The 27,095-nt window shown below is 30.2% G+C and overlaps 3 protein-coding genes and 1 non-coding gene across 5 annotated transcripts; 3 read left to right on the forward strand and 1 right to left on the reverse strand.

Moving 5' to 3' along the window:
• Positions 1-6,194: 6,194 nt before the first annotated feature.
• On the forward strand, positions 6,195-9,844 carry LOC101252286 (uncharacterized). The gene is made up of 3 exons (XM_004239875.5): positions 6,195-6,734; positions 7,847-8,218; positions 8,849-9,844. Exons 1-3 carry the CDS (start codon positions 6,411-6,413, stop codon positions 9,482-9,484), a joined length of 1,332 nt encoding a protein of 443 aa, XP_004239923.1. The 5' UTR covers positions 6,195-6,410; the 3' UTR covers positions 9,485-9,844.
• A 1,074-nt stretch (positions 9,845-10,918) lies between these two features.
• Positions 10,919-13,293, forward strand: LOC101251986 (7-deoxyloganetic acid glucosyl transferase-like). The gene is made up of 2 exons (XM_004239874.5): positions 10,919-11,690; positions 12,067-13,293. Exons 1-2 carry the CDS (start codon positions 11,165-11,167, stop codon positions 13,002-13,004), a joined length of 1,464 nt encoding a protein of 487 aa, XP_004239922.1. The 5' UTR covers positions 10,919-11,164; the 3' UTR covers positions 13,005-13,293.
• A 424-nt stretch (positions 13,294-13,717) lies between these two features.
• On the forward strand, positions 13,718-13,789 carry TRNAD-GUC (transfer RNA aspartic acid (anticodon GUC)). The gene has a single exon. It is a non-coding gene; the product is annotated as a tRNA-Asp (tRNA).
• An 833-nt stretch (positions 13,790-14,622) lies between these two features.
• Positions 14,623-17,329, reverse strand: LOC101251681 (uncharacterized). 2 transcript variants are annotated; one of them, XM_010323140.4, is made up of 5 exons: positions 16,951-17,329; positions 16,272-16,371; positions 15,535-15,659; positions 15,138-15,200; positions 14,623-15,025 (listed from the first exon to the last, which is right to left on the reverse strand). In XM_010323140.4, the coding sequence occupies exons 1-5, from the start codon at positions 17,080-17,082 to the stop codon at positions 14,939-14,941; spliced, it is 507 nt and encodes a 168-aa protein (XP_010321442.1). In that variant the 5' UTR covers positions 17,083-17,329; the 3' UTR covers positions 14,623-14,938. The 2 variants fall into 2 exon arrangements, with proteins under 2 accessions (XP_010321442.1, XP_010321443.1); XM_010323141.4 differs by having other exon boundaries at positions 15,138-15,210.
• Between the last annotated feature and the right edge of the window lie 9,766 nt (positions 17,330-27,095).

Raw genomic sequence — 27,095 nt, forward strand, 5'->3', positions numbered from 1 at the left:
TATTACTATCAAAAGATATTTGTATATGAATCTTATGTTATGTTTCACTGATATTTTAAAATTATATGTTTGTATTCAAAATTCATTGTCAGCTAATGTAAGAGATTCGCCTTTTGAGTCAAGTTCGTTGCACCAGGTTTGCCTAGTGTGGGTTAACTGTCCTATATGGTTTGCGAGCTATTGCATAGTAGTGAGGGTTTTACCATGTGCACACGATAGTGATTGTAGTTGCGATTGCAAATTTTCGTTGTCGTCAAAAATAAAAATAAAAATTGCATAACAATAAAGATTCATTCTCTTCACATATCTAACATTTACGTAATTAATATACAACTTTAAACATAACGAACAAACAAAAAACTCACCGCAATCACATATTCGCAAGTAGATAATTATACTTAAGAATGTTGGATGATTAGACTTTTAAAGTCCTGAGCATTTATAATGCATGTGAAATAAGTAGACTAAAATCAAATCAATTTATTAAAAGATTTAAGACATTTATTATTATTTATGAAAAAAGTAGCAATAAATTATCATATATGGTTTGCTGCCAAAAGAAAGAAAATAAATGTCCAGAAAAATCATTTTTTTTTCTTTTGAGATCACATTTCATGTTTAAGAATGCTATAATCCCAATTTTGAGAATACTCTTGCCCCATATTATTAAATTAGTACTTTAGTAATAACAATATAACACACGGAATAATGTTTAATCAAACATAAATTGAATACTTGAGTTTATCGTGTGAATAAGTTACAATAAATTAAAAAAAGCGAAATTGAAATCTACTAGTGCTATTCAAATACTTCAATTCTCTTTTCTTTTCTTTTATAATTGCCTATGTAAATCTATTAAATATGATGAAAGTCATTAGGTGCTTGACTTTTATATATATATATATATATATTGTTTATACAAAAGTTATACATATACATTGTGTTACAATGAGTAATATATTATACACATTATTAGAGATAAGACTATAGTATATTATATAGGCGTGCTTGTCATTGTATTATTGTGCTTATTTAATAATTTTAATGTATGGTTAACGGAGATGCGATTGTATCTTCAATGTATAAATTATACTCAATAAGTATATATCGAATATATAATAAATATATACATTATATACATTATAATGGCGGGGAAAGAAAGTGTATAATAAGTGTATACAATGAGTGATCGATTTTGTGACGATGAAGACGAAAGTAGAAATGGTGGATCCAAGCGCGATAATTATTTTTCGATCTTGACGGCTAGGGAAGTAGGAACAATATTGATCTAATTTCAAAGTACATGTTATTATTTTATGGCTAAGAGTAGTGAGTTTTGAAGTTTTGTTAGTTTTTAGCTGAATGACTAATTATATAACAGATTCGTATCAAGTGTTTATATCAAAGACTTAAGTCAATAGCGATAAGGAAAAAAATATTCAATTACTTTAGAAAATCGAAAGAAATTTATGTATGTATAATGAAGAATGTTTTGGGTAAAATCAATATTAATGTGCTAACAACTAACGTGCTTAACACCTTTTAGATATTGAATACCTTATAAGTATATACTTTTCAAGATCCACCTTTTTAATTTATTTTACAAAGTATATACATTCAAGATATACCTAAATATTAGAATTAACAAGTAGGAAATTATAATCACTCCATGAATAAGTCCAACAAGTGTAAATAATAATACTACTCCCTCTATTTCAATCTTGTGTCATTTTCACTCTTCGAGATTCAAATCGTATAAATTTATTTCAATCGTATGTCACTTTTCACTTTTCGAGATTCGAATAAAGTAAATTTTAATTGATATCTAAAAATTATTCTTCATTGTAAATATTCATGAAACATCCCATTGTGTTAGTACATACGAAGTCCATATTTCTTATATATTAGTTTTATATATAGAAGGAAAAATTACATGAATAAATATATTTTTAAAATAATTACTGATTTTAGCGATACTTTTTATTTATTTATTACCATTTATAGCAATATTGTGATAAATCTGTAATATGCATTAAAAGTGAATTATGTATGCAATATATTTGAATTATAATTGTTTTTGAAATATATTATGTTTGTTTGGTAAAAAATTGTCACATTGTATTATAAGTATATTAAAATGTGTGATAAATATATTATCCATCATTAAAACTTGTATTATATTTGAATAATAAATTTATTTTGTAATATATATTAAACTTGTATTATAAATAAATTAAAAGTGGTCAAGTGAAAAAAATATTATTACTATAAATAATACATATTTTTTTTATTATAATATATTTATGTAAGTTTCCCTGTATATAGAAACAGTAACCTCTTATAAAAAGACCATAAAGCTTAAAAATGTAAGTAATCTATAAAATTACTTTATATGTATATTATGTATATATTTTGTATAAGTATAAACTATTTATATACTTTATACATATATATTTTATAAACTAATTAGTCGAAGTATTTAGAATCATAATTATCACATAAGTATTTAATTAGAGAGTATCATCCATAGGAAGATCACTATGAGATTTGAAGAATAAAATCCTTCCTTCAAATTATTTTAACTACAAAATGAAATCCTTGTAGATATGTTGTGGGTTGGCATATATAAATATTTACAGATGGATAAGTTTATAATATTCATCCATATCATTGCACAAAAATTATTATATTATTATAGCCAAAAAATAAAATAAAATAAGATGAAATAGTAGTTCCACTTAGGAGTGTATGTATATGCACTTGAAATAATTTTTAAAAAATTCAATCAAAATTATGTTCAACCACTTATATTACTAAAGTACAAATAAGATAGTTTGATAAGTTTATAAGCTGGTTAAATTGATTTGATTTATTTATATATTTGGTAAATATTCAAAGTTATAAATCAAACAAAAAAATTATAAGTTAACTATTCAAAGTTAAATAAATTTAATTTGATCGATATTTTTATTATTTTTCTAATTTTCAAAATACCTTACAAATATTCTTTTAAGTTAATTATTTTTTTTTGAAAATAAATTAAGTGTATGTTAGTCATTTTATCAAAAGAACAATTTGTCAATATATATATATTTTTTTACCAAACATATCATGTGTTTATTATAAATTTCAACTCTTTTATCTAATTAAATAATTACACAAATAAAAATATTTATTAACATATAATACTTATCGACTATTTACGATCAATCGATCCAAGTTGACTCAAAATATTATTTTTGTCCTTTTCCTATTACAAATCTTGGGCATAGCTTCAAAGTGTAAATTCTTTGATTTACACTCTTATAATGTCATTGCTTTTAAGCAAACAAAATCACCTTTTTTTTTTCTTTTTCTGTCTCAAATATCCTTCTACTTTGCTTGAGAATACTAAATAAATAATGGCTTAACTATACTTCAAAAAAAATATATGATTTTAGTTTTTGAAAAAGTACTTTATTTGGACCATTCAATCAAAAGTGAAACTAGGGATTCTATTGTCATAAGTTCAATAAAGTCAATTATTTTAATCAAAATTTTATATTTATAGTTAGTCCCGAATCTGGTAAGCTTAAAATTCTAAAACTTAGAACAGAAAATTTCAAAATTTCTAAATTCACTTTTTTATTCGATTATTCTATATTACGTTGGATACGAAAAGAGAAGAGAACACGAAAAAAGTATACTATTTTTTAAACCATTAATTTTTAAAATCTTTTTTTTTTCATTATTTTATTTCTACATTCAGTCAAATATCATAACATAAATCGAAGCGGATGGATATATGTATTGATTTAATTTTTTCTCCCCAAATAATTTTTCATTTTGTCCCCTTTGAATAGGCTTTATACATTTGTCTTTCAATTTAGGTAGGAAAGTGAAACTACACCCATAGTATAGGCCAAAAAAAGGAAATATGTCACTTCATGTTATGGTAAAATATCTAACTTTTGAAACACTAGTTTTCTTTGCAAGTGAAGTGAAATTTAGTACATTAAGTGAACTTGGCAAACACTTTGTTCTCATTGAAGAAACTACTAGAACAAGAAACTTTAGTTCATCTAATTAGGTTGTCTAAGAATTTATTAATTTGGATTATAAGTTACTCATGTAGTATTATTATATAGTTTAAACTATCATAGTATGTATGTTAAAAAGTAAGGCTTAAGTCAAGAAGTTCTATTTGAACACTTTGAATACACGATTTATCAGAATTAAATACTTAAACACATAATAAAATGTATTTTTACCAGACACTTTTGTTTCAAATTTTGAAAAGAATGTTCTCAAAGTATCAATATTAGCTACTAGTTGTTAATTAATGAAGTTATATCTTGATTTTTAGTTAAATGAACTATCAAAGGTGATTCGATCGCTACTGGAAATCGAGATTGTACTCATTTCTTATCAAATCAACTCACTAGAAAAACACATGATGAGAAGTAGATTTTCGCTAAAAAAATTACGTGAAAACAATATTATTTGCTCTTTTCTCATCGATTTAATTAAATTATTAGTAAAAACTATCAATGAATAATTACGATCAAATACTCTTGTTATTCCGTTTAAGGTCTCAAAAATTTGGATGCTTAGAATAAAAGACTTTATTAGCACCCTTTTAATTAGATATTGCAAGACCATTATTATTATTTTTCTTTATAATAAAATATAACAATATGAATTTATTGACTCTAATTAATTCCAAGTAGTTGGTAATAAATCTAATTTTTATTAATGTAAATCTCTACAAATCCTGTTAGTGTTGGCAATTACTAAAATAGATTGGATTCGTGTGTGAACGTGCATTACATGATTGAGGTCTTTTTTTAGTCAATTTATGTACCATAGTCTATAATAATTTTAATAAAAACGACTACAAGATATAGAGTATTAACGCCAGATTTACCTACATTGTAAAATATAATTCTATAAATGAAAATTACATTAAATAACGAATATAAACTCAATAACTTTTTTGCAATTATGTTAATTTTTTCAATAATATATAAAGTTTAAATTCTAAATCTGTTTCTACGACTAATTATAATCATAGTGAATAGGTGATTAGTGAAGGGTGGATGAATATTCAGAACAAGCCAAATCTCTATGCATGTTAAACAGCAAACCATAAACATTATTAGTAATGGAAAAATAAATTGGATTATGTAAAGATTTTATTAGCCTGTCATGTGTTAGTATAATGATTTAATTATTGATTGAGAAAAAAAGAAGAAGATGACAAATTTTAAATTAAAAGATTAACATTATAAGTGTCTGATCAGATTGGTTAAGTATGAAACCTACAACTATCTATGTTTCAAAATTTATCTTTAATCGTCTAGTACGTGAGATAAATATTAATAATTATATTTTATATTTAATTTTAAAATATATATTAGCTAATCATATATCGCATATAAAAAATAATATTATTCTTACTTATTCTGTCTCATATACAAATGAATTATAATATACTTTTATTTATTTTGTTTTGCATATCGAACGAACTATAATATATCCTTACTTATTCTGTCCTACCAAACGAAATAAGATCATACCGCCAAATAAGTTATTTTTGTTCTGGTGATATTACGCCCAAAGTAATCTTTTACACAACGATAATAACTTAATTGCCACTAAACATACTTTCTTTTTAATGGCATCTAACCTTCTTTTTGTAAATGTTCATATACTTTATTGCGCAACATTAAATGCAATGACAATTAACTTATACCAATACAACAAAATTGTAAATTACATGGGGATTTTCTTCGATATTAGTATGAAAATTTGCAGAAAAATAAGTTTTCTATAAATTTTCATACTAATCCCCAAAAAAATCCTCATGTAATTCACAGTTTTCTTGTAATGTACCAATAAAATTTTTAAACTCTTTATTAAATATATATACTTATTACGGCTAAAAATTATTCCGCAGATTCATAGGATATTTAAGCCATCCATCAAGGCGCAATCCACGCTTTCATTTAAGGAAAAATTCACAAGTCTCCTAACTAAAATTCACTCCTAACATATTTTTTCAACCACTAGTCAAAAATATACAACAAAAAGTACATTGTATAATTTATTTTATTTTTATTTTTTAAAAACTATAAATAGAAAAAAATAAAATAAATTAAATTAAAATTCGTGCTGTCACGACAATATTAGACAAAGAAATGCACGTTGTGTGTGGATGACTCCTTATTGGTCGGTAGGTTCTCTGTATTATTCAATTTAAAAAAAAAAAAACTTTATAATATAATTCTAATAATACATAACATACATTTCTATTATTATTATTAACACTTCAACTTTCTTCTCATTCTTCCTTCTATTTATCCAAAAATCTTCAAATATTTCTTAAAGCTTACAACTTATTAGCTTCAAATTTGATTTCGAGTTAACAAATGAGAACGTTGTGCCCTAATTTGGACAACGAAGATGGTCTGGAAACGGTACTTGAAGTACCGATTCCAGAAGAAATGTTTGTTAATGCATCACATAAGAATAATGTGAAGTCATGGCAAAATATGAAATCTTGGATTAAATCTCATAGTGGTAATAATAATCATCATGATAATTATTATTATAAATCAAGTGCTGTTTCAGTAATTGGTGGAAGAAATGCTGAGATTCAACTATTGCTTGGTGTTGTTGCTGCTCCTTTGATTCCTCATCCTATTAAATGCAATAATCATTCCCTTAATAAGAAGATTAATGATCATCCCATTGTAAGTTCTTTAATTTTTATAATTCTCCATCTGTCTCAATTCATGTGCTACAGTACAGGTCGGATTTCGAGAGTCGAATGGTCAAAAGAAAGACTAGTTTGAGTCTCGAAATACGAGAGGTGCCACAAGGATATGTGTTCCTGTGGTAGAGTTTGATTTTTGATATGGTTACTCAGTTAATAGTTATTATGTTAGGAAAGTCAGTTTTCTTCGTTGAAGAAAATTAGATAAGATAAAAAAAATTGGGACTTTCTGGAAATAATAACTATTGATTGAGGAATCGTCTGGAAGATAAATAATATATGAACGGAACTTTTCTTTTGGGGGTATATGTTATAGGAAACTCCCTCCGTTTCAATTTATGTGAGCTTAACTCGGTAGATAATTTAAGTAAAAAAAGCGAAAGTTTTGAGATACTTGTGAACTCAAAATATCATAACATTTATAGGTGAAGTACTCAATGATCAAGAATATTTGTTAATGTGATAAAATTAATTTCTTATATAGTCACTTAACTAATAATTATTATCTCTGAAATTCAGTTTCTTTGTCGAAGAAAATTGAAAAAAATTCAAGAAATTGTGACTTTATGATGAGATAATAATAAGAATTTGTTGAGGAATCATTTTTTTGTGTGTATGTGTTATGGGAAATTCCCTCTGTTTCGATTTACGTGAGTTTAACTCGATAAAAAATGAAAATTTTGTGATCTCAAATATATAGCAACATTTATGAGCGTATAAAGATTTTTTAGTAATTAAAGATAAAAAAGATGAAGTGTAAAGTTAATTATTTTTAAATATAAAATTATATCAATTCACATAAACTGAAACAAAAAAAAAGATAAATAAGAAAATAGTGTTACATAAATCGAGACAGAAGTAACAGTAACATATTTTTGCGTGCCTTTTAGGTACAAGTTCTTGACTAGACAAGTAGATGAAACTTATTTTTTAGTTATTTGTGTTTGGTGAGATTGCAACTTTGCATACACTTGAACTAATTTATTAGGTACTACATACTTTGTTACCTATTGTACTTAAACAATTAATTCGATCTTTATAGAGTTCTCGCGATATTTTATTTATTCATTTAATCGATGGTTGTTACAGGAGACTTCGATGGCAAAATATATAGTACAACAATATATAGCTGCCGCGGGAGGAGAACATGCTTTGAATTCGATTAATAGTATGTACGCGATGGGGAAGGTGAAGATGATCGCGTCTGAGTTTATTGAAGGAGATGGTTTAGGATTGAACAGTGGCAAAGTAATGAAGATTAAAACCGCGAAAAATGGGGCAGGGGAAATGGGAGGATTTGTGTTGTGGCAAAAGAGACCTGATCTTTGGAGCATTGAGCTTGTTGTTTCAGGTTGTAAAATCAGTGCTGGAAGTGATGGTAAGGTGTCATGGAGACAAACTCCATGGCATCATTCTCACGCCTCTCGTGGACCTGCTAGGCCTCTTCGTCGTTCCTTACAGGTATCCAGACAGTAAGAATTGAACTCACATCGTATTCACAAACATATGGTCATGTCACACCCAATGTCAATTTGGTACACACACTTCATAGCAACATTAATGTTATTTGGATTCCTTCCTTTACTTTTTTTGTTGTCAAGTTTGTCTTATCAAGAGGTCAAGTTGTGTGTCACATGACTCGAATAAACACAAAATCTCGTTCACAACTTGACCCTTTTCAAAGCAGAATTAGAGCCAGGATTTGAACCTTATGAGTTCTGGATTTCAGGACACAGCCTCGAGTACTAGTAGTTAGGTCTAGTTTACAATTTTGTGAATGTAAACAACTTGTTAGTCTTGTCTCTTTTGTGTCACATGACTCAAATAAACTCGAAATCTCATTCACAACTTGACACTCTTCAAGTTGTTCTATAGGGTGAAAATGACCTATTTACTCAACTATGAGCCACTAAATTGGAAAAAAGGAAAATAGTTGTTGAATGAATAATATGGTTCTCTATTTTATATGGATACTAGTTGTGAATTGGTTGTCATCAACATGTCATGTGTCTGTATCTGCTTTGATACCATGTTAAAGTATGTATCTGCTCTTATACCATGTTTTTGAACAACGTCTGATCATGTTGACAGGGTCTTGATCCAAGGTCTACTGCTGATATGTTCTCTGATTCGATATGCATTGGCGAAAAACCAGTGAATGGTGAAGATTGTTTTGTACTAAAATTTGAAGCAGAACCCTCATCTCTAAAAGCAAGAAGTAGTAGCAATGTTGAAATTATGAGACATACTGTTTGGGGCTACTTTAGCCAAAGAACAGGACTATTAGTCCAACTTGAAGATTCACATCTTCTTAGACTAAAATCTCCTAAAGATGATGTGTTTTGGGAAACAACAATGGAGTCATTAGTCCAAGAATATCGAACAATCGATGGTGTTAACATAGCACATTCTGGCAAGACATGTGTTTCACTTTTCAGATTCGGCGAAAACTCAGAAGGACATACAAGGACTAGGATGGAAGAAGTTTGGACAATTGAAGAAGTTGATTTCAACATAAAGGGACTGTCATTGGATTGTTTTTTACCACCTAGTGACATGAAAAAGGATGATGATCAAGATATTATAAGTGATGATGATGATATAAACAAGAATTCAAGGATTGAACCAAAGAATAATGTTATTCATAATGCTAATAATCCTAAATTTATAACTGCTATAAAAGGTGCTGCAAAAATTATGGCTATTGATGAAGATTCACAAGACTAGTTGTAAATATATATACATCTATATGTGTTGATCTGACTCTTCAAATAAAGTTCGACGTGTGTAAGTGTGTGTCTGATCCTTCTGGAGAATCTGACATGGATGCAACAACGTTTTTGAAGAGTCTGATCAACATATGTAATAGAGAAGTATTAATATTCTGTGATCATTTTTGTACATAGAGAATCATAGGATATGTTTTTTTTTGTATAAAGTGTTTTCATATATACATATACATTTCAGTAACTCTGATGAATATTTGGTTTGATAGTGAAATTACTAGGGTTGTATAATTGTATAATATATATACTCTGATAATGTAAAAGAATTTTTCATGCTATTAATGTTATTTTACTTGATCAAGTAGGTTTTTTTTTAGTTAATTTCTCTTATTATAGATCATTATATGTAACTTATAATACTCTTATGAAATCTGACTAACGGTATATAAAAATTGAACTCTATTATGTGTTTATGAATTGCGATTCACGTGAACCTAGTAATTATTTTTGTTTTTTTTTCCGGTTTATCCTTTCTCTTTTTATCGCTATTCTACTACCAATCACCCTTTTCTTCCTCTTTCTTTCTTGTTTGGCGGAATATGTTGAATACTTAAATATGCGTTCTCTTTCTTTTAATTTATATGATGTTGTTTAATTTAACGTAAATTTCACATAAGAAAGAGAGACTTTTGAAATTTATAATCTAAAACAAGTTATATATATTTACGCGACTATAAATTATTTTGTTTAGAGTTTATTTCTTTAAAATCATTTTTTCAAAATCAACTAAAAAGAAAATGTTTTAACAAATTAAAATAGAAAAATTATATTATTTTAATGCATATGTATCTCGATAGAGATCTTTGCAAGAAAAAAAGTGATAAAAATAATGGTACAAAAACATAAAAGATATATTAAAAAAATTATATATATATATCCACTTAGAGATTAATTTATTTATTTATTGTTAGTAGAATCAAAGTTCGATTTCACTACCTACCCCTCCCTGCCTACTCCCTTTCCAATAAAATAAAAACACTAATTAATTAACATCACATTATTATATTTCTAAAAACAAGAGAATATTTCTTAATTCTATCAACTTGACAAATACTTCCACTTGATATATTTTACATTTTTTTATTCACGGAGTAAAAGAATTTAAAACACTTTTAAACTTGACATGAATTATTAGTTTCATTTCGAACTATTAACAATCTTAAAAATAAATACACTCCTATCTTATAATCAGAAGCATATCCAGGATTATCCATAAGAAGATTAAATATCTGTAGAAATAGACACATAAAATAGTCGAAAGAGGTTCGACATCTACTATATATACATATTAAATTATTCTAACCAAGTACAAATAATATAATTTTTCGCTGAACTTCCTTCCTACAAGGTGGCTCCGCCCCTGCTTATAATAACAGTGCAATACACTCTTAAATCCTCACAAAGTTTAGGCGTGTTTTATAAAGAGTCTCGTGATCTTACAAGTGTTTGAGATTACTTGCTATGTCATCTGACAGATCGGGATATATCTAAGTATTTTCAAAGTTGTCGATAGTTTGAAAATGAAACTAATTAAGAGAACAATCAATATAATCTATAAAGTTTCAAATTTTTGTATAACAAGATCACCATTATTGAAAACTCTTTTAACATATTCATTAGAATGGATGAACAAGAATCACTTCCTCCTCATGTACTCATTTTCCCTTTACCATTACAAGGCCCTGTAAACTCAATGTTCAAACTTGCTGAACTCCTCTGTTTTTCAGGTTTACATATCACCATCCTTCTCACTGAAAACATTCACAATCGACTCGTTCTTCACACAGATATTTCTTCAAGATTCGATCAATGTCCTGGTTTTCAAATCAAGACGATATCGGATGGACTACCAGATGATCATCCTCGAGATGGAGGGAAGTTTTTAGAGGTTTTTGACTCTTTGAGAACTAAAACAAAGACTCTGTTTAAAGATATGTTGACTTCGGATTCACTCTGTGTTGATGTTGATGGGAAAGTAAGAGGACGAGTTAGCTGCATTATAGCTGATGGAGTTTTGGGATTTACTTGTGATGTTGCTGATGAGGTTAATGTACCTATCTTTTGTGTTCGAACTATTAGCTCTTGTTGTCTTTGGATCTTCTTTTGCCTTCCTGAACTTATTGAATCCGGAGAATATCCTTTCAAAGGTTAGTATATGATTGTTTGAACTTTGATTGCATAATATTTTTATGACTCGAGTTAGTGTTGGGACTGGGTTGATTGATCGTATTGAAAACGATTATTATTATCTTATCTGTCAAAGTTTTTATGTAGACACGCTCCTGTTTGTTACTTGTAGTACTTTTAGTGCTTTGATGGGGCGGTTAAGATTCAATCATGATATCATTCTTTCGCGTGTTGTAGCTTAGGATGTGTGTTATTGCTAGAGCTTTATGTCGGTCTATGTAAAGTTAATGATATTGAACTCATTTAGTATTGAGATTTTAGATTCAAAATTTAGTATTAACTTAGATTTCTCGAAGTTTACACAATCTTCTAATTCTTCTTTTCAAATATCTACAGATGATAACTTGGATGAACCCATCAAAAGTGTTCCGGGAACTGAAACATTTCTCCGGCGACGTGATCTGCCGGAGTTTTGCCGCTCCGGCGATCTAACAGATCCAAATATCCAGCTCTTCAAAACAGAGGGTCGAGAAAATTCACGAGCTTATGGCTTAATACTCAACACATTCGAAGAATTAGATCAACCCATACTCAATCAAATGCGAACAATTTGCCCCAATCTCTATCCAATTGGACCGCTCCACGCGCATTTAAAGAAGAAACAAACTACATTGCGATCATCGTCAAATAGTTTATGGGCGGAAGATAGAACTTGCATCGATTGGCTCGACGATCAGCTACCGAATTCAGTAATTTACGTTAGTTTTGGGAGTATCGCGACAATGACGAATGATCAATTGATTGAATTTTGGTACGGATTGGTTAACAGTAAACAGAATTTTTTGTGGGTTATTAGACCGAATTCTATAGGGGACGAAGAGTGGAGATCAAAGATGCCTGTGGATTTAGTAAAGGGGACTAAAGAAAGGGGATATATAGTGGAGTGGGCCCCACAAGAAGAAGTATTGGCCCATCCCGCTGTTGGCGGGTTCTGGACTCATTGTGGATGGAATTCGATTCTCGAGAGTGTTTACGAGGGTAAGCCTATGATTTGTTGGCCTTATTTTTTCGACCAACAAGTGAATAGTAGATTTGTTGAAAAAGTTTGGGGACTTGGGCTTGACATGAAGGATACATGTGATAGAGAAATTGTAGAGAAAATGGTGAAGGATTTGATGGTATTGAGAAAACAAGAGTTTTTGGGAAGAGCAAATCATATGTCTAAATTAGCTAAGAATTGTTTGATGGAAGGTGGATCATCTTATTCTAATTTCGATCGTCTCGTGAAGGATATTAAATCTTTAAGTAATAAGGTTCAATCGCTGCTGAAATGATAGTTCGTCGAGCAACCCTTCAAGATAGCAGTGTCAATCATTGTTAGAATCGCAAGAGCAAACTTATTCTATTATGTACCTGACTTTCTTCATATACTATTGTTTTAGTTTTTTTTTAATTCGAGAAGACACTTAAATCTTGCTTTTGAAGTTGTACGTTTTGTTTTTATTTCCGTTGGGGTTATACACGCATTCCTCATAGTCATAGTGTGTGTTGTAGAAACAACAAATAAAATGATAATTGTATTATATTATCTCTATTTATTGAAAATCATCTAAATATTGAAAATGGTTAATTAATAATAAAGGTAAGCTAGGTACAAAGTGACGATTTAACTCTTAGATTTATAAAATTAGACAAATAAAAATAAATATTTATTTGTATAGTGGACAAGTTAAAGTAGATGGTGAAATTAATCCATATGCTTATCAGATCGGACCGACTGCTTCACGTATTCATACCTAAATTCTGAACTTATTATTTATATATATTTAATGATTTTCTTAACACAAACTACTAACTACAGTCGAACTTGAGCTTCTAGTTCCGCCCCATTTACTACATAATGTATGGTGGGATGCTGACTGCTAAATAAAAGTGCACTACTATACAATATGGTAATTGCTGGTAATATATACAAATTATTTGATTTATACCATAGAATATAGAAATATATACCAAATATTAAATTATAGAAGTTTGCAACAACAATGTCGTTGTAGTATAGTGGTAAGTATTCCCGCCTGTCACGCGGGTGACCCGGGTTCGATCCCCGGCAACGGCGTATCTATAATTTTTAAAGATACGTTATTTTTTAAACGGACTAGGATAAATATGATTTTTTGAAATAATAACTAGTATAAGTTAAACAATTTTGTTCGTGCTAGGGCCCTAGATTGAACGTCACAATTCTTATTTATATTTTACTTTTTATTATTAGTATGTTATGTTTGTATAATAGTAAGTTATTATGAAGAACCTGATACTTTTTGCTATAAGATTTTAGGTGTCATGGTGTAACTGTTATTACGTGAATATGATGAAATACTTGTTGGTATGTAGTTAGATATCATCTCAAAAATCAAAACTTTCCTAGACAAAATAATAACAATTATTTTCTCCACACATATATAGTCCCATATAGAGAATGGAAATTAATTAATTAGAACAAGTTGTCTACTAATAAAGTGTTAAAATTAGTGGGACAAAACCAATGTACGAAATTGGCTTAAAGGTCTTGCCAATTACCAAAAATACAAACCAACAAAATAAAACAAAAAAAAGTACTATTAAGTAAGGCTGTTTAAAATCGAATCAAAATCGATAAGTTGAATCGATAAAAAAGTTATTGGTTTATAGTATTGGGTTATTGGTTTAGTGATTTTGATAACGGTTTTGATTTTTTTTTGTTATCGGGTTATCGATTCTTAACGGTTTAAAGTTTTTTTTTTAACGGATTAACCGATAACCCGATAGTAAATTAAATATTTATATTTATACCATTTTTGTATATAAAGTTCTCGACTTAGAGTTTAATTTCCTACTTTTATTTTTGATTGTCTCAAATACTTGATTATTCTACGATGTAAAAGTGTTTGCTTTTGAGCAAGATGTAACTTGTGAACTCAAGTGCATGGTTTATTTGGTTTGTCACTTTGTTTCTAAGTGATTTTCAATATTTTTTCTTTTCGATCAAATCTTAACGGTTAAACCGATAACCGAATCGATAACGATCAAAAACCGATAAACCAATAATCGATAAGCCAATATCTTAATGGTTCTATAATGGTTTAGCATCACTACAAATCGATAACTAATAAGCCAACCCAATAAACTTTAAAGTCGAACCGAACCAACCGATCGATACACAGCCCTACTATCAAGTGCTTGAAATACTGGAATTATGGCCTTGACTAAAACGATAATTGATGCACTAAATTTCTGCTATGCGCTGAGTTCGAAAAAAGGCTGAACCACTTTGCGTAAGGAAAAAAAACAAGGCCTCAATAATATAATGATCCTGTGGGACAAAAAAAAATGTAGTTGAGTTTTTTTTTTATGACATTGCTAAAAAGAGATAATTAATCATAAGAAAAAGAAATATTCTTTTCTATAAAAATTAATTTTCATACCTTGCCACCAATTACCTCTTGAAGCACAATTTGAATTGTTTCCATTTTGATCATCATCATCTTCTACATTTTTCTTGAATTGATCAAGTCATGAACATAAATGAAACAATTTAGAAATTGAGAAAAAAAACCAATTACTATACGGCGAATTTAGGATTTTCACTAAAGAGGTTTGAAATAAAAATATAGTGCTACTATATATATCAAAAATAATGATTAGCAGTAATGAATTAATAATTGAGTGAAATATGTTTTATTAGCAGTAATTAACACTTTTTTGTAAGTGTCTCTAAAGCCTTATGCGATATTGAATCTGATAACAATTAATTATTATTAATAAAGATTTTACGTTTTTTTTATTAATATATATATTTATTACCGCTAAAAATATACTTACGGTGTTATGTGAGGCAGTAGGTGGATAATAAATATCTTGGCCACCATAGTATATTGATGAACTTAAATGGCATGGTTCTGTTGTTCTATTCTGATACAATATGGAATTATTCTTCTCCTTATTACCTGTCATGACATTGATGAACAACAATTAAGAGAGAGATTTGTAACTTAAGCAAGCATATATATATATACGTTCACCAAATTATGGTGGGATAGTAAATACTCTGCTTTTAGTCAGATGTCATGATCGAGCTTTGGGAATAGAATCGCTTTCGCCAAGGAGCGCTTTCCTCGAATATGGACATTCAGATTTTATTGAACCCCAATACATGTATTAGGTGAAGGCACGTGCTTTTCTCTCGTTTCATTTTATATGACGTTACTTTATAATTTATTAGTCTGTTATAAAAAAATAAGAAAATAAGAAAGTACCCTTTTAATAATTCATTTTTTTATCTTATGATTTACTTGAGCTGAGTATCTATTTGAAAACAATATTTATGTTTTCACGAGAGAGGGGATGACTGCATGCACACCATCCTCTCTACACTTCACTTGTGGAATTATACTAAATTTTGTTATTATATCTTTAATGATATATTTTTATAGTTTCATAATCTCACGGCTTATTTTTTACCTACTTTTTAATTTTATTTGTTAAATTTTATGTCAAATTAAACTATACTGAAAAAGTAGTTTTTGAAAAAATGAACAAAAATATAGGAGAAAATTAACCTGAAGTTCCATATTTTGCATTTCCACATGACTGGTTTTTTGGATCTTGGATTCTTGATGAACCTCTAGCTACAGAGTGAGTGGAATCCCTTCCAAGTCCCTAAAATATTAATATATATATATATAAAAAAAATCAGATAAAAAAATATTATTATTTTTTTCACTAATTTTTTAAATTATCATATCAGATTTGATACGAAAAGTTACTTTAATGTTTTTCTCTAAATAAAATCAATATACTTTTCGTATATATAAAGGAGTATCTATAGATGCAATGATGCATGCAGGATGGAGTAAGAGAAGAAGTTGTACTTGTACTCCTTTTGTTTAAGATATTTGGCTACGAGAATTAAACTAATTAATGTTAAATATAAATTTATATATAGTATTTTTAAATAATTTTTTTAAAAAAATAAATAGAATTAATGGTAAAAAGTATATTTGAATTAATTTTTCTTTTGTGAGTTTCATACCCTCAACATTCAGTTATTCCTTTTTTCTTACCTAACTATCTTCACATACATATTAAAGAATAGTAATAGATGGTGATAAACAATTTTTTTTAAAAAAATAAACAACTGATAGTTAGTTATAGTTCTTTTAAGTGTGGCTTTGATCATCTTTTGATAAATTTAACTAGTAACTAAGACAAATAAATTAAAACAAAACTGAATAATACCGTTGATTGTGGTCCAAAAACGGAACCAAAGAGTGACGTTTTCGAAGGCTCTTTCGGACCAAACAAATCATTCGTAAAGGACAAAGCAGAAGCAGAAGCCGAAGAACCGAAAACTTGCTTTCCCTTCTCCATGTATGTGAAAAAATTATCAAATTAAACGAGGAAATGAAATCTCTTATCCACTATTGCTCTCGAACCTAACTAACTAACTACCTTGGAGGTTTGGTTGAGTAACAAACATATATAATGACCTAAACTAATAAATTACTCAGTTCCCAAGAAAACAGAAATGGGATAAGGACTTTAAATGTTTTTTCAGATAATTATAGTAGTTGGGGGGATGTAAGAAGAAAAAGAGGGCACGTGAAGTTTTCAGTGTAGAATACAAAGAATAGTGAGACTCTTATTTATAGAGGCCACTCAAAGACAAGAGAATGGGACTATTTGACCATGCCTATACTATTTTTATTGAAAAAATTATGTAATTAGATATATTTCACTTGTAAATATATATATTTTGTTATTAGATATATAAAAATAAGAAGAAAGGGTGATTGGTGAGCGAAATTTGTATGTATTACAGAGATATATGGATCACACTATATATATATATATATATTTATACATATTTGAAGCGATTTATAATAGGATATCAGATATAAAGGAGAGTGATGAGATGAGAGAGAGGCTAGTGAGATTTTTCTATGTATTTCATATACGGGTTAAGTCATCGATTAAATATATCTGAAGTAAATTACATTTAATTTCGATCCTATTTATTCGAGATACATGTATCTGGATGTAGATAAAGATAAGAAAAAATTGTATATGTGCTATTTTTACTTGTATACATCGAAAATACTATGCTAGATAATGAACTAGTTGCTTAGTTATTGTTTTTCGGATTGATTTCTCATATGATCAATAATTTTTTAGTTATTATCTCATAAACTCATATTTTCTTTTTCTAATTTCAATTTTTTTCAATGATAAATTATTTTTTTTTGGTTTTTCCATAATAATAAGTAAATAATACATAATTGAGTGACAAACGTTACATGAAAATGTCAACCACTTATAATTATATCGGATAAGTCCTAATTATACATCAGCACACTAGATAATCTGATGAATTCTAATCTTATATAGATCAAAATTTAGCTAATTCAAATTTTCATTAAGTAGATTTATCAAGAATATTTTCTATAAAAAAAATGTCACTTTAATTCAAAAAATTCCGATTAAAAATAACTAGAATCATTATAGTATATATCACACATTTCCATGATCCCTCCCTGCAATTTTCATTCAACCACTATAATCCTTTTTAAAGGTCAACTATTCTGTACTCATCAATATAGTTTGTGCTATGGACCATTTTATTTTTCTTATTCCCTATTCCATAATTTTAATATTTATTTTAATTAATTGAAGGTCAAATATCGTAGAAAAGTGTATGAACATATTGTTGCCACTTGTAATTACGTGTCATTTTTTAGGTGTAGGACTTACAAGTATCAATTTTGTTTGATATTTATATTAAGAGTTCGATTTAATTTAAATGTTATCTCGTAAAATTTTTGAGAGAAAATATTTTTAATTCATATTCAGAGTTTAAACTCGACATTCATAATTTGAAATAGAAAATGTTTATCTATTTTACTATTACTATCATAGTCACCAAAATCTTAAAGTGAGGCATAAAGAGATTATAATGTACACGAATATATCTCTCTATCTTAAATATATAAAATTTATTTTCGATAAATTATTGATAATTAAAAAATAAATAATAATAGAGTACAAAAATTTAACTAAAATAGAAAATAAAAAAAAAATAGTACCACAGCAAAATAATATACTATAATCTCTAAAACAAACAAATACACTCTCACCACAATTTTTATCAGCATGTTCATTCTTCAAGAGGTTAATTTTTATATTATCAATTTATAATGAATTTTTTTAAAATTTTCACTAAAAAATCATATTTTTATCTGTATTTGTTTGGTTGAATTACTTGCTGCCTTACTATCATATTGCTTGTGGTTGTTTGTCTTCTCTTGGTTCAAATCGAGAAGGGAAAGTATAGACTTGGGTATTCTTCCGCTGTTATCCTGTCAGGCATTCTTTGTTAGTGCCTTGTCTTTCCAAACAAAGTGGTATCAGAGCATTGGTTATTGTTGATTGTCGTTTTGAATGATGGAGGCAAATATGAGTAAAATGGTGTGTTTAACTGGTAGTAACTATCATATTTGGAAAGGCAAGATGAAAGATCTTCTATTTGTCAAGAAGATGCATTTACCTGTGTTTGCTTCTAATAAGCCTCAGGCTTTGAATGATGAAGAATGAGAATTTGAGCATCTGCAGGTTTGTGGCTATATTAGACAATGGGTTGAAGATAATGTTAGAAATCATATTGTGAATGAGACACATGCCAAAAGTTTGTGGGACAAGCTCGAGACACTTTATGCTTCGAAGACTGGCAACAACAAGTTGTTCCTATTGAAACAATTAATGAATATCAGGTATAAAGAGGGCACTCCTATTTCTGATCATATTAATGATTTTCAGGGTGTTCTTGACCAGCTGTCCGGAATGGGTGTAAATTTTGATGATGAGATACAGGGACTTTGGCTTCTTAATACTCTGCCAGACTCTTGGGAAACTCTTCGTGTTTCTTTGACTAATTCTGCTCCCAGTGGTGTTGGTAACCATGGAATATACTAAGAGTGGTGTCTTGAATGAAGAAATGAGAAGAAGATCTCAAGCCTCATCTTCTTCAGCTTCACACTCCGATGTTTTGGTTACTGAAGATAGGGGGAGAAACAAGTCCAGAGGTCAGAATGATAGAGGTAAAAGTAGAAGCAAGTCAAAGTCTAAATACAAGAATATTACATGTGACTATTGCCACAAGAATGGGCATATCATGAAATATTGTTACAAGCACAAGAGAGATATGAGACAACAAAAGAGAGAAGGCGATAATGAAAATCGTGTTGCTGTTTTTGCTAATGATAATCTTCTTGTTTCTTGTGATGCAAATGTCATTAATCTTGTTCGTGATGAGTCTAGCTGGTTTGTGAATTTTGGTGCTACTTCTCATGTCACGCCAAAGAAGGAATTATTTTCTTCTTATACTCCAGGTAATTTTGGAACGTTGAAAGTGGGCAATAATCATGAAGTTGAAGTTATTGGTATTGGGACAGTTTGTTTGGAAAGTAACAATGGTTCCAAACTAGTTCTCAATAATGTCAAGCATGCTCCAGATGTTCGCTTGAATTTGATTTCTATGGGATATCTTGATGATGAGGGTTATGTTAATACACTTGGTATTGGCCAGTGGAAGCTTACTAGAGGTTTGATGGTTGTGGCCCGTGGTGACAAGTTGTCTAACTTGTATGTATTTCAGGGCTCCATCTCCAGAGACTCAGTAAATTTGGTGGAGAATGATACTTCATCAGAGTTATGGCATAGAAGATTAAGTCATATGAGCGAGAAGGGGATTGATAGTTTGGCTAAGAAAAATTTGCTTTCTGGAGTGAAACAAGCAAAGTTGAAGAAATGTGTTCATTGCTTAGCCGGTAAACAGAAAAGAGTTTCTTTTTAGAGTCATCCGCCTTCAAGAAAGCTTGATCTGCTGGAGTTGGTACATTCTGATTTGTGTGGTCCTTTTAAGGTAAGATCTCATGGTGGTGCACTTTACTTTGCGACTTTTATTGATGATCATTCTCGCAAACTCTGGGTATTTCCTTTGAAGTCCAAGGATCAAGTACTTGATGTGTTCAAGAGTTTTCAGGCCTTGGTGAAAAGACAAACAGGGAAGACATTGAAATGCATCCGCTCAGATAATGGTGGTGAGTATATTGGTCCTTTTGATAGATATTGCAGAGAGCAGGTATTAGGCATCAGAAAACTTCTCCAAAGACTCCTCAATTAAATGGTTTAGCAGAGAGGATGAACAAAACTCTAGTTGAGAGGGTTAGATGTATGCTTTCAGATGCTAAGCTGTCAGATTCTTTTTGGGCAGAAGCACTTAATACTGCTGCTTATGTTATCAATTTATCTCCTGTTGTTGCTTTAGATGGTGATGTCCCTGACAGAGTTTGGACTGGTAAGAATGCTTCTTATGTTCATCTTAGAGTTTTTGGGTGTAAAGCCTTTGTACATGTTCCTAAGGATGAAAGATCAAAGTTGGATGTTAAAACTAGGCAGTGTATCTTCATTGGTTATGGTCAAGATGAATTTGGCTATCGTTTCTATGATCCTGTTGAGAAGAAACTTGTTAGAAGCCGTGATGTTGTGTTCTTTGAAGACCAAACAATTGAAGATTTTGACAAAGCTGACAAGGCTGATTTTCAGAGTAGTGAGAGCTTAGTTGATGTTAATCCAGTTCCTTTGACTATAGCACCGAAAGAAAATCTTCATAATGATGAAAATCAAGTTGATAATGAAGATGTTGATCATGTCCAGAATGACCGGCATGATGTTGTTGATGCTCCAGTGCAAGATGATGTGGTTGTCCAACAACCAATTATAGATGCTCCAGAGAGTTCTCTCAGACGATCTAGTAGAGAGAGAATTTCTTCATCTCGTTATTCTCCCAATGAGTATGTACTCTTGACTGACGGGGGAGAACCTGAGAGTCTTGATGAGGCCATGGAAAGTGAAGAAAAAGAAAGGTGGTTTGATGCTATGGAATATGAGATTAAATCCTTGCATGATAATCATACCTTTGATTTGGTTAAGTTACCTAAAGACAGAAAAGCTTTGAAAAACAGGTGGGTTTTTCGGGTGAAACATGAAGATGGTAATCCAGTTCCACGGTACAAAGCTAGATTAGTTGTCAAGGGATTTAATCAGAAAAAGGGAGTTGATTTTGATGAGATATTCTCTCCAGTTGTGAAGATGTCATCCATTGTGGTTCTAGGCTTGGCTGCAAGTCTAGATTTAGAGGATGAGCAAATGGATGTTAAAACTGCTTTCCTCCATGGTGACTTAGATGAAGAAATTTATATGGAGCAACCGGAAGGTTTTGAAGTCAAGGGAAAAGAGAATTATGTTTGCAAATTGAAGAAGAGCTTGTATGGTTTGAAACAAGCTCCCAGACAGTGGTACAGGAAGTTTGGTTCTTTTATGAGTCAGCAGGGCTTCAAGAAGACTTCTTCAGACTATTGTGTTTTTGTGCAAAAGTTCTCTGAGGGTGACTTTATTATTGTGTTGCTTTATGTTGATGACATGCTTGTTGTTGGTCATAATACTTGCAGGATTCAGAAGTTGAAGCAAGAGTTGAGTAAGTCTTTTGCTATGAAAGACTTAGGACCAGCAAGGCAGATTCTTGGCATGCAGATTGTCCGTGATAGAAAGGCCAAGAAATTGGTATTATCACAAGAAAAGTACATTCAGAAAGTACTTCGCAGATTCAGCATGGACAAAGCTAAGGTTGTCAGTACACCTTTAGCTATGCACTTCAAATTGAGCACGAAACAGTGTCCTTCTAGTGATGATGAGAAGGAAGATATGAAAAAAGTACCTTATGCTTCAGCTGTTGGTAGTTTGATATATGCGATGGTTTGTACAAGACCGGGTATTGCTCACGCTGTTGGAGTTGTTAGCCGTTTTCTTTCTAATCCGGGAAGAGAACATTGGAATGTTGTGAAGTGGGTTATGAGATATCTCTGTGCCACTTCTAGTCTGAGTTTGTGTTTTGGTACAGGGAAGCCTATTCTTTGTGGTTATACTGATTCAGACATGGCTGGTGATGTTGATACTCGCAAGTCTACTTCAGGGTACTTGGTTACTTTTGCAGGGGGAGCTGTGTCTTGGCAATCTAGGTTGCAAAAATGTGTTGCTCTATCTACTACAGAAGTTGAGCTTATTGCTATCGTTGAAGCTTGTAAAGAATTGCTTTGGATGAAGAGATTCTTGGGGGAACTTGGTTGTGCTCAAGAGAGGTATGTGCTTTATTGTGACAGTCAAAGTGCTATACATCTTGGCAAGAATTCTACGTTCCATGGTCGGTCTAAACACATTGATGTGAGATACCATTGGATTCGAGATGTGTTGGATTCTAAGTTGCTTGAGCTTGAAAAGATTCATACAAATGACAATGGTTCCGATATGATGACTAAAGCTTTGCCAAGAGGGAAGTTTGAAGATTGTTGCATGGTCGCCGGGATGGCGGTCTCCTCCACATAGTCGTGAGGGGGAGAATTGTTGGGTTATGGACCTTTTTCCCTTCCTATGTGGATAAATAAAAGTCCAATTTGGACCAACCCATTTTTGCTCATAGGCCCATTCTTATGAGGCAAATATAAACCTATTTAGGGTCTTATTTTCAGACATACAAGAGTGTTTTTTCAGCAGCCAAAAAGAGAGAGAGAGATTTTCGCAGTCAAAAATTCAGCCCTAACAACCAATTTCAAATTGCTATTTCCGCTTCGTTTCTTGTCCGATTGAGCTGATTTTTGGACAGCATATTATCTTCATCTCAATCTTTGATTAGGAACTGACAGAGTTGGATTTGGTGGCCTGCAGCTTCAGTTTTGCTGTCGTGAACAGTAGCTGTGAAATTGGTGATTTTGCTCCTTTAATTCTCTAGATTTGGTGCAATCTTATTTTGTTGTTGCTCGTTGTTTGGCACTTGTTTTGTGGCCAATCTTAGAGAACAATATTGTAACTCTTGGTGATTATAGTGGAGCTTTTGGTCCCGTGGTTTTTTACTCTTTACATCGAAGGGTTTTCCACGTAAATCTTGGTGTCTTGTGTGATTGGTTTATTATTGTCTTGTTATAGAGTCCTAAACCTTTTCCTACCAAAAAAAGAATAGTCAATTCAAAACCTTTTCCTAAAAGGAAAACCTATTTATGGTAAGAGATCAGGGCAAATAAAACCCAACAAATCTCCCCCTTGGCCTGAATTTCTGACAAAATAAATTTGTCCACCTTCTTTACTTAACCTTCAACAACTTGCTTCTCCTCTCCATAATCTCCTTTACAAAATTTATGTCTCAACACAGAGAACCTCTCTGAAACAATTTCTCCAACAAAATCTTCTTACTCGTGGTCTTTCGAGGTTTGCTTTGCTAGCTTCCGCGTTACACCTGCTTATTTTCGGTCCTAACAAGTGGTATTAGAGTCAGATTCAATGATGGAGTCAGGTGTAGTGGTTCGATAATCGATGATTGAACCAAGTTAGAAAGAGGTGTTCATCTTGACGGGTGTAGTTCTAGCCGCAACCTTTTTGACAGTAATGAAGATTTTGTTGGAGAAATTATTTCAGAGAGGTTCTCTGTGTTGAGACATAAATTTTGTAAAGGAGATTATGGAGAGGAGAAGCAAGTTGTTGAAGATTAAGTAAAGAAGGTGGACAAATTTATTTTGTCAGAAATTCAGGCCAAGGGGGAGATTTGTTGGGTTTTATTTGCCCTGATTTCTTACCATAAATAGGTTTTCCTTTTAGGAAAAGGTTTTGAATTGACTATTCTTTTTTTGGTAGGAAAAGGTTTAGGACTCTATAAATAGAGGCATGTTCCTTCTAACTTAATTAGCATTCACAATGTAGTCTTAAGGGCTTTGAGAGTTTTGGTTAGAGGGAGAATTTGTGGGTCACAAGCTTGATACGTTATCACTTGTGTGAACCTCCCATGTATTCTGAGTGAATTGGTTGAGGTTGTTTCCCTCTGTATTTTGTACTCTCATATTTATAGTGGATTGCTCATCTCCTTTGTGGACGTAGGTCGATTGACCGAACCACGTTAAACCTTTGTGTCTTTTGGTATATTTATCGTTGTCTTCTTACTCGTGGTCTTTCGAGGTTTGCTTTGCTAGCTTCCGCGTTACACCTGCTTATTTTCGGTCCTAACAGTATTTTGGTCTATCAAATATGAAAAAAATAATAATAAATTCTTCAAATATATTTTTTTATATAAATTTATATTTCACGTTAAAATAGTGAATTAAGATGGAATAAATGTTGCATCAACCTCTCTAAAATATTTTGATTTTGATGAGAATGACGGAACAACCACACGTGATCTAAATTTCAAAACTTTATTTCATTTCAATGTATAATTCTCCTTTAATTTGGAGAATTTTATTCCTTTAAATGGAATAATATATAGTTAAGATTTAGGGCCCGTTTGGATGGGCTTAATAAAAATAGCTTTAAAAAAGTTGTTGATGTGTTTGGCAAATAAGTGCTGATGAACAACTTTTTAAATCAAAATGTCTGAAATACCCTTAAAAGCTGTTAACATAATAAAAATTAATTAATTTATATTTTACAGCCATAAATAATTATATTTTGCTATCATTCACATATTTCTTTCTCATCACAAATTATTTATAAGAGGAATATAAACTTATTTTAAGCCAAAAGTTAAAAGTTGGGGTAGGGGTGCTTTTTTTTTTCAGCTTATAAACTGTTTTAAGTTGATCACATTTTTACCTTTTTACCCTTATTATTTTTATACAATCTCCAAATTACCCACATAACCGTAACATCTGTTTCTTCTATTTTTCCCTTTTCACGTGTGGATGATAGACAATTACTATTACTAATGAATAAAAATAAAATAGGAAAATATATTTCCAAATAGGTGATCTATAGTATAGTGTAGTCCAATCCAGAAGCAATTCCTCTTTATTAATGTACTGAATATTTCAATTATTGAAAAATATATTTTAGAAAAATAAAATAAATTCCTCATTTATTGTTTTTGAATTTGGTATGTAATTAAGTTAAATATCATTTCAAAAAAAATATGTATATAATTTATGGAACAACTATTTTTAAATATTGAACGATTATTTTTTAAGAAAATGATCAACTAATATAAAACGGAGAAAAACTTACTATAGATGCCAAAAACTTCACATATAGTTTTTAATCAATCATTACTTTTTTGAATTATTAATGTTGGTTAATTAATACATTATTATATTATGTTTTTTTTAGTGAAGGAATTGGGATTTATTATACTAAAGATTTTCAATAAATTATTGAAGCTATTGAGATTTGAGATTATCAATTGATCTCAATTACTCTTATTAATTTAAATTGTTGAATAGATGGAATACAAAAGTTTAAATATTAAAATCTCATAGTTGGCAAGAATTTTTTTCTTACTTAGAAGTCAAATATTTGAATTAGAGTCTAACTATTTTAATTTTATTCACTGCATCGCATTTTTTAATGATAAATTGGCAAGACGTGCAGTACTAGGAGTGTGGTTATGTCATCATTGTTGCACTTCATTTTAGGTAATGTAGTACTATATATCATGATAGGGTTAGTGGGGTTAACAATAATTAATGGTTACTAAAATATTTAAAACATTAAGATTATTATGACTATACTAATCAAGCAAAAATTATATATGAAAACAAAAGGAAATCATGTAATGATCACAAGGAGAATAATAAGAGGTCCATTAATTATTAAGCATATCCATCCAAAATTTTGATATACATTATCTTTAAAAATATCATTCTTTAATATCATCCTCATCCATTCACCAGAAATTATATCAAAAGTAATGTATTTACATTAAAAAGAAAAAAATGCAAAAAAAAAAGGGAGATATGGTCCTATATATGAACAAATAATTCTGTTATGTCTCTTTTTTCATATAATAGTTATATTCGAATGATCACTTTAACTTTATAGGTATATATATATTACTTTTCATCAGTATTGGTATTGATTGGTGTATTATAGAATCGTCAAAATGAGCTATATTTATGAAATCGGTTTAATTCTATTTGTTATTAGGGTAGGATTGTGATAGGATTTTTCAAGTTCATTTAAAACTAGGGCTAATAAGTCTGGTTAATATAAGTCCTTATCCCTTGAGGGTTAATCGGGGTCGGGCCGAGGTCGACCCATGAATCAAAACTTTTTATTTAATGGTAACTTTCAATAATCTCACAAGTATGTAATCTAGTTACTTAAATACACATTGTGTTGTAATATCATGAATCCATAAATTAATTTGTTCTAGATATACTTTATCCAAATAGATTTATCGCAACGTATCTAAGATAAATCTCATGCATTCACCTTTCTCCCATCTTGTTTATTCACTCTCTTATCCCGCGCGCGTATCTGGTATGCAAGATGCATGCTAATTACACTAGATTCTC

Source organism: Solanum lycopersicum, chromosome 5 (genome assembly GCF_036512215.1).
Source record: "Solanum lycopersicum chromosome 5, SLM_r2.1".
NCBI classification, from domain to species: Eukaryota; Viridiplantae; Streptophyta; class Magnoliopsida; order Solanales; family Solanaceae; genus Solanum; species Solanum lycopersicum.